Source organism: Populus trichocarpa, chromosome 3 (assembly GCF_000002775.5).
Source record: "Populus trichocarpa isolate Nisqually-1 chromosome 3, P.trichocarpa_v4.1, whole genome shotgun sequence".
NCBI classification, from domain to species: domain Eukaryota; kingdom Viridiplantae; phylum Streptophyta; class Magnoliopsida; order Malpighiales; family Salicaceae; genus Populus; species Populus trichocarpa.
Genome location: NC_037287.2, coordinates 12,904,492 through 12,912,435, shown reverse-complemented (window position 1 = coordinate 12,912,435; position 7,944 = coordinate 12,904,492). Strand labels below are relative to the sequence as shown.

At 29.7% G+C, this 7,944-nt stretch overlaps 1 protein-coding gene across 1 annotated transcript; it reads right to left on the bottom strand.

The window, feature by feature from the left end:
* Nucleotides 1–3,050: 3,050 nt before the first annotated feature.
* On the bottom strand, nt 3,051–7,044 carry LOC7491923 (nudix hydrolase 2). Its single transcript, XM_002303447.4, has 8 exons — nt 6,738–7,044; nt 6,524–6,589; nt 6,237–6,374; nt 4,993–5,070; nt 4,847–4,897; nt 4,677–4,711; nt 4,327–4,435; nt 3,051–3,428 (listed from the first exon to the last, which is right to left on the bottom strand). The coding sequence occupies exons 1-8, from the start codon at nt 6,921–6,923 to the stop codon at nt 3,231–3,233; spliced, it is 861 nt and encodes a 286-aa protein (XP_002303483.4). The 5' UTR covers nt 6,924–7,044; the 3' UTR covers nt 3,051–3,230.
* Between the last annotated feature and the right edge of the window lie 900 nt (nt 7,045–7,944).

Sequence of the window (7,944 nt, the reverse complement as noted above, 5' to 3'; positions counted from 1 at the left end):
TATTATTATTATTATTATCATTATCGTTAATACTTTTTTTTAAAAAAAAATATTACTATCAAAACTTTGGCCAGACAAGTTCAATACTATTATTAATATGATAAATATTATCATTTGTATTATAAATATTATTTTTTTTTATTATAATAAAAATTATTCATATAATAATTAATAGATTTGTAGAAAATATATTAATATTGAAAAGCAATAATAGATTTGATTTGAAGGGTAAAATTAAGAATTATTATTACTATTGTTATTATTGTTATTGTCATTACTAGATTTAAAAAAAATATTACTATCATAAAAAAAAACATAAATTTTTTTTAAAGATTGAAAAATATAAGAACTTGGACAAGTTAAATATTATTATTAATATTATTAAATTCATTAATATTATTAAAATTAAAGTAAATATTATTGCTACAGAAAAAAATATAGATTTGATTTTAAGGGTAAAATCAATTATTATTATTATTATTTATTTTCTTTACTTCAAATTAATATTTTTTTTTTAATTCATATTAAGATGTTTTTGTATTATTTTGATGTGATTATATTAATAATTCTTCAAAAAAATATAGATGTAAATATTATTGTTTTTTTTTCACTCTTGAATTTTTTTTCTTTTTCTCTTATTGATTTTTTCCCATACTGTAAAGAAGAAATAAATTAATGTGACTTTTTTTATATTATACAAAAGTTGGGTGATGATAAAAAAATTTTCATTTTAGATTGAGTTGAATTTACTTATTAAAGGATGTTTGGTTTTGTGTTTCAAAAATATTTTGAAAATTTTTCATTGTTTTCTTTGTTTCAAATTAATATTTTTTGTATTTTTTTATAAATATATTGAGATTGAGTATGGCTGCGCAGCCACACCCAAGAAGAATATATTAAGTTGGGTCATGCCCCCAGAAGAACCCAAAATAACTTTGGGTCCAGCCGCCACTGGACTAGTCAACCTTGGGTCGTGCTGTGGCTCGACCCTTCAGCCTTGGCTCCTGCTGCAAGCAGGACCCATCAGCGTTGGGTCCTGCCCCTAGCATGACCCATTAATAATTATTTTTTAATTTTTTTTCTTTTCTCTCATCTAATTTTTTTTTCATATAGTATAGAAAAAATAAATTGATGGGAGTTTTCTTATATTGTTTAAAAGTTGGGTGATCATAAATTTTTTTCATTTGAGGTTGTGTTGAATTTTCTTATTAAGACATATTTGTTTTTACGTTTCAAAAAATCTTTGAAAAAATTTTGAAAATTTTTAATTTTTTTCTCTAATATTATTATATTAAAGTTGATGGAGCTCTCAATAAATTTTTGATTCACATCATATACTTTATATTATATAAGAGAATTTTTTAACAGTTAAATCCATTAAAAAATAATTTATAAATATTATAATATAATAATATTTAGGGTATTAAAAGATATTTTAATTTGATAACATTAGTGTATGGGATTTAAAGTTTTATCAATGTTTTATTATCTTTAGATTTTTTAGTCAGTGATTTTGAATTACATGTATTATTAAATACATAAATAAATTATGTGTTGGATCCTGCCATCACCAAGGCCCATTAGAGTTAGGTTTTGTTGGGGACATGACCCAAAATAGCTTTGGATCCGGCTGCACAACATGACACAAAAGCACTAGGTCTGGACCTAATTCTCTTGAGTCTTGCGTCAGGATCCAAGGCTGAGAAGTTGGCATCAGGACCTAAGACTTTTATTATAATTAAAAGTATTAATATAAAAATATTCTTATTTATGTTATAAAGATTATTATTTTTATTATAATTAATAAAATAAAAATATTCTTATTTATATTATAAATATTCTTATTTTTATTATAATTAATGTTATTGATATTAAAATTATTATTATTAGCATAATTCTTTTGGGTTTTGTGTTAGGACCCTTAGCCTTGAGTCCTGCGTTAGGACCCGATTCTCTGGGGTTTGGCATGGGTATCCAAGGCTAATGGGTCTTGCATCAGAACCCAATTTTCCTGGGTCAGGCGTCAAGACTTATTTCTCTTGGGTCCAACATCCAGACCCATTTCTCTTGGGTCCAGCGTTAGGACCCAAGGTTCTTGGGTCTTAGGTTTTTCGTGCTATAAATATTATTATTTTTATAGTAATTAAAAGTATTAATATCAAAAATATTATTATTTGTGTTATAAATAATATTATTTTTATTATAATTAAAATTTTTAATATTAAAAATAGTATTATTTATCTTATACATGTTATTATTTTTATTATAAATAATAATATTAATATTTAAAATAATATTGTTTGTGTTATAAATATTATAAGAATTTGGGTCAGACGAATTTAGTATTATTAATATTATTATATTCATTAATATTATTACTATATTAAAAAAACATAGAATTGATTTGAATAGTAAAATTAATTATTATTATTATTAATTGGGGTGAGGCATCCCCTTCCAGACCCAAGAAACTTGGGGCTCGAAAGGGGAGCCTCACCCAAGGAGCTTGGGTGTGGTTAGAGTGCAAACCCAAATTAATTAGGTATTGCAGCCCCGCCTAACCCAAGACTATTAATCATTCATCAAGACCCAATTTCTTGGGTCCTGCGTTAGGACCCAAGGCTAACAGGTCCAGCTTCAGGACCCAAGGTTGATGGTCCTGCGTCAGGACCCAATTCTCTTAGGTTCTGCATCATGTGCCAATTCTCTTGGGTTCGGCGTCAGGACCCAAGGCTAATGGATCCTACATTAGGACCCAAGGTTTTTAGGTCTTGAGTTTTTAAATATAATTATTTGTATTATAAATATTATTATTTATATTATAATTAAAAGCATTAATATAAAAAATATTATTATTTGTGTTATAAATATTATTATTTTTATTATAATCAATATTATTAATAAAATAATTAATAAATTTGAAAATAAATATTATCAATATTGAGAAACAACCATGAATTTGATTTGAATATTATTATTAATATTATAAATATTATTGTTGGGTTTGATATTGTAGCCAGATTCAATGTTCTTGGATCTGACATTATAACTAGAACTAATATTCTTGAATTTTAAATTATTATAATGTTTTTATATAAAAATAAAAGGTGAGCCGCTATGTATAGCGTGCTACCTAACTAGTAAATTATATATTTGACATCCGAATACATTTATTTTGCGTGCAGGGCTGAAGGGCTTTGCTTGCACGGCATGACTGAACCTTTCAACCCCTAATTGGTGGTTTCGTTCTCAAGCTGAAGTTTGTTGAAGTAGGAATAGGACTTTTTACCAGACGATGACGCCATGGGCACTGCGGAAAATCCTGTGTAGTTTCTCCTCGACTTCCTCAAGCATATATTAGCAATATTTTTGAACGACTCATGTTTCTGATTGAAAGGCTGGGCTACATACTCCTCAATTGGCATCCACTGAGTTACATAAAAATAAAAATAAAAAAATGAACGAAATTATTACGAGTAAGGCACCGCGGGGTGACAGACATACATAAAGAGGATCGAACCCGGTGACAGAAAAAGGGAGCAAGTCTCTTCCTCTGCTAGGCCACGACCTCAAGTGTAAAATTAATTTTTTTTTATTAGCTAGCTAGTGTGTGTGTGAGACATTCACTATTATATATAAAAGCATGCAATTTTCAAGAAATTTTAATTAACTACTATATGTCCTTAAACTTTTAAATAGTATTGTTAAATATATTTTATCAGTATCATAACGGTTGTTTTTTAAATTAATATTCATTCAAAAAAATATTAAAATAATATTTTTTAAAAAAATTATTTTTGATATTAGCACATCAAAATAATACAAAATCTAAACAAAAATTAATTTTAATAAAAATAATTTTAAATTTGTATAAAAAACCGTTTAACAGCGTCTTAGTGTGCTGTTATTGATAAATTTTAAATGTTTACGATACTAACATACTAATCAGGAGTTCAACTTATAAACCTTCACCAAAGGTCAAGTGACTATTAATTTTATTATATTCATAATAAATCAAGGAAAGTCAACAGAGGTGGAGACAGGTGGAGACGGGAGAGGCATGGGCCCCGACCCCTATAAAACATTTATTTTTCAAACCCCTCCTTTAATAATTTATATGATTTTAACTAAAATAATATAACAACTGAAATCTTGTCTCCTTTTGGCTCCCCCTGAAAGTCACAATTTGCAGGAGCTCTACTTACGTTTACTTCTCACATAAAATTATGTCCGCAGCTATCAATTCAAATTCAGCTATAAATGCGGAGTTCTTACAGCAAGGAAAAACAAAAAAACGTCAGCTGCAATTTTGAAAGTTAAAAGTACCTGAGCTGCCTCAATCTCTGAATCTTGTTTGTTGATGTCAGAGGACAGTGGTCGTAGCATGCAAACGAAAAATAAATCCGATTTCCCATAAAATGTCTGGTGGGTTTGGCTACGTATGAAAAAAGAAAAATCACTTAATAAAAAAGGAATGTCATGTAAAGATTAAATTGAATATATATAATAATCCAAGATATTCATCCTAGTAGCAAATATTTTTTATATGATTCTAGTCATAGATAGGTGAATTTTTTTTTTCAAAGTCTTAATATACTGTCCTTATTTTATATATATATCATATTACAACGAAATTTTCGTCTCATGTTTCTTCAAGGAGAAGGAAAACTTCAAACCTGAATGCCAAAATCTCCACAAATTCTGTGTCAATCTGAACCAAAACAAAGCCAGAATTATTATTATTAAACTTGCTGGAAGGCATCAAGACATAAAACTAATGAAGGATATATATATATATAGAAGCACAGGTTGTTAATTTTGCCTAAAACCATGAAATTGAACTTACATCAGTCTCTTCCTTCACCTCTCGAATTGCAGCTTTACAAATATCCTCGCCCTGTGAACGTGAAACTTTAGTATATATTCAACAGTACATGCGGAAAAAACATTCACCGAATATGAACACAGCACTCCTGATCCTATGATACTCACTTGATTAGCGACGCCCGTAGGGAACTTCCATACATCTTTTCCTTTGAATGCCCCGTTCTTCTCCTGAACTACCAGTACCTGCAGCCAAGTGGAATCATCGTTTGACCTCTCATGGGGAAATTATCAAAGCGTCTTACCCAGCAATTTCAGCTCATATTGCTGCGTGTACACGCGCACACGCACGCGGAGAAAAACCCCGTAGCACCCATCTTTCTCATAACTAGTTATTTTTCAAACTCGCTTGAGTTCCATCTTAATAATTTGATATGGAAATTTTTCCCATTTCAGTAAGATTTGAATCGTTCATGTACTAACTATCCAAAACCTCTTTGCTGCATGCATGTTTTAATATATCAGTGGAAGGATTAATATACTTTGTCTACAAAAATAAACGGAACAGCTGTGAGCTGTCAACTGTCTAGGATCAAAATGATTAAGAGGCAATCTTGAAGTTGTTCCCCAGCTTCCAGCGCGCATATATATATATATATATATATATATATATATATATATATGAAGATAAAAAAAGTTTAAAATTAAAATATTAATACCAAATTAAAAAAAAATGAGAAAACTATTAAAAAATTTATAATTAATAGCATGGAAGTTGAATTATATACTATTTGATCCTTTATAATTTTTAATTAATTATTTTTTCTAGATAAAATTATGAAATCAAGTTATATAACAATTTTTTTTAAAAAAATTGATAATTTAAATTCAATACACATCGAGAAAATAAAATAAATTATATTTTAAAAAATATTTTAAATTAACTACTATGGGGAAATCACTAAACAACTGATTATATAACAATAATATTTAAACTACGTACTAAAATTGCACCTATGACTTGTTGCCTACTATATATTTTAAATTAAATCATTATATGTAAAGTTTATTAATTTCAACATATAATTATTGCAAATAACACAACAATTAATTAAGTAGTGGTATTCAACTAATGTGGTTCTACGTGACCCCCACCAACTCAATACATAGTCCATGCAAATGCTTTTATTAAAATGAAAAGCTCCTAGTTGTACATGGAATTTCACTGTTTTACTCCCCTTATTGACCTTTCTTAGTATCTCAGGATTGAATTTTCTTAGAGCTAGTAACTGACCAGAAAGTATATGTTTACCATAAGATAAAGAAATTCAAACTGGGATTTTCCTCCCCAGACCGCCGCCACAGCACTACTTGACGGCCACAGAAAAAAGGTTGAATTATGGAAAAGTTACCTCTCTGTTATCATTTACGACGAAGGCACCAATACCAACAGTATGGGAGGCATTTGCAGGAAGCGTGTCAGGAGTCTCAGGAATCCAATAGACTAACATCAAGTAATCTGACTCTGCATGGTGGTACCTAAATCCTTCCTGCGCATTTTATTAGTCCGAATTATATCATTCCCACGTAGAAAATCTAGAAAATGAACCTACTCCAGTTATTTATAGTTAGAGACATTGATTCTATGTGTGGCTTTTGAGAGCTAGCACAAACTGCCAGTTTGTGTTTAATTAATTACCTTAACTGTAGGTTCAACAAGATTAGCAAGGTGAATAGGTAACTTGATCCAGACACCCTTTTTCCCCTAAAGAAAATATATATAAGAAAAAAAGAATTAATGATGTTGCTAATAATCAAGAACTTTTGTTTTGTAATAGTACAATCATGGTCCCGGCGTAGCGTAATCGCTCGCTACCCGAACTGTTTTCTAAGAGGTCCTCAGCTCGATTTACCTGCTTCCTCCATTGTGTTATCGAATCTCTAAGCAGAGAAACATAATCATTACAGTCCATGGAATCCTCCACATCTACCTTAACTCCTCCATATCTATCTTCAACAGCATTTAGTAATGTCCTTTCAGCATCTGGTTTTGTCTGCTTCATCATGACTGGCAATGAACTCGTAGATGAGAATGCCATATCTTTTGCCAACGGAGCCTGCTGAGATTAGGAATCAGATGTCCACTAATGTTGTGTCGAAGAAAACAAAGAAAAAGCTAAGGACGTTGCCAGGATGATGATGCGGTAGCAAATTGAAGGACATATATATATATATAGCCCACACACACATGTATATATAGGCACTCGGGGGGCATCATGCATGAAACAGCAGTTTCGATAATTAAGAGATCATCAGTTATTATAAGCCAAGAAATTTCATGGGTTTTACCTTGTCTTCTAATCTCCCTTGCAATTCATCAGTAATTGACTCTTCAACCTTGACCTGGTAGATTGCATGCGTGTCAAGAACAGACCAAAGAAAGACAAAAGGAAGGCCGGTAGAGCACACCAGTATTAATTCTTCAACCTTGGATAGCTTGTTTTTTTAACGTCGACGCGGATTCTAGAGTCGAAGATGCACTATTATATAAAACGAAGCTGTCGTCTAAAACGGCCCGATATCAATGCGCGACTCCCAGGAAAGTGCACGGGACTTCATCAGCAATGTATCCATTTTCCATGCAAGAGTTCAGAGTGTAAAAACCATCACTTTTTTATGGGATAAAATGATTTCTTTCCTTTTTTTTTATTTTGATATTAACATATTAAAATTATAAAAAAAACACATAAAATATTAATTTAATTTATTCTCAAATAAATTTTTTTTGAAAAACAAAAACTATTGCCATACAAAATAGGCACTTGTAGAATAATGACAAAGACTGTTCGCATACATCTTATTCTAATTTTTTGGTTGTATTTGTCAAAAAGGGAGGAAAGAAGGATGGATGAAAAGTAAAGGATTGAAGAGTACGTACACTTTGAGTTTAAATTTGACATATTTATGACAAATTGTAGTTCTTAGAATTAATAAATTATGAAAAAAAGTATACCTCATTTATTTTCCATTAATATAAATTTCTATGACAAATGGTCCAACCATTGAAATTAAATTAAATAACCATTTAATAACATATATTAATCATTAATTAATTAAATT

Coding starts and splice junctions, on each gene's coding strand:
- LOC7491923 (XM_002303447.4), bottom strand. CDS start 6,923: ATGGCATTCTCATCTACGAGTTCATTGCCAGTCATGATGAAGCAGACA. Junction 4,712..4,846: donor AGGTGAAGGAAGAGACTGAT/GTAAGTTCAATT, acceptor GTTTTGGTTCAG/ATTGACACAGAATTTGTGGA. Junction 4,436..4,676: donor GTGGAGATTTTGGCATTCAG/GTTTGAAGTTTT, acceptor TTTCATACGTAG/CCAAACCCACCAGACATTTT.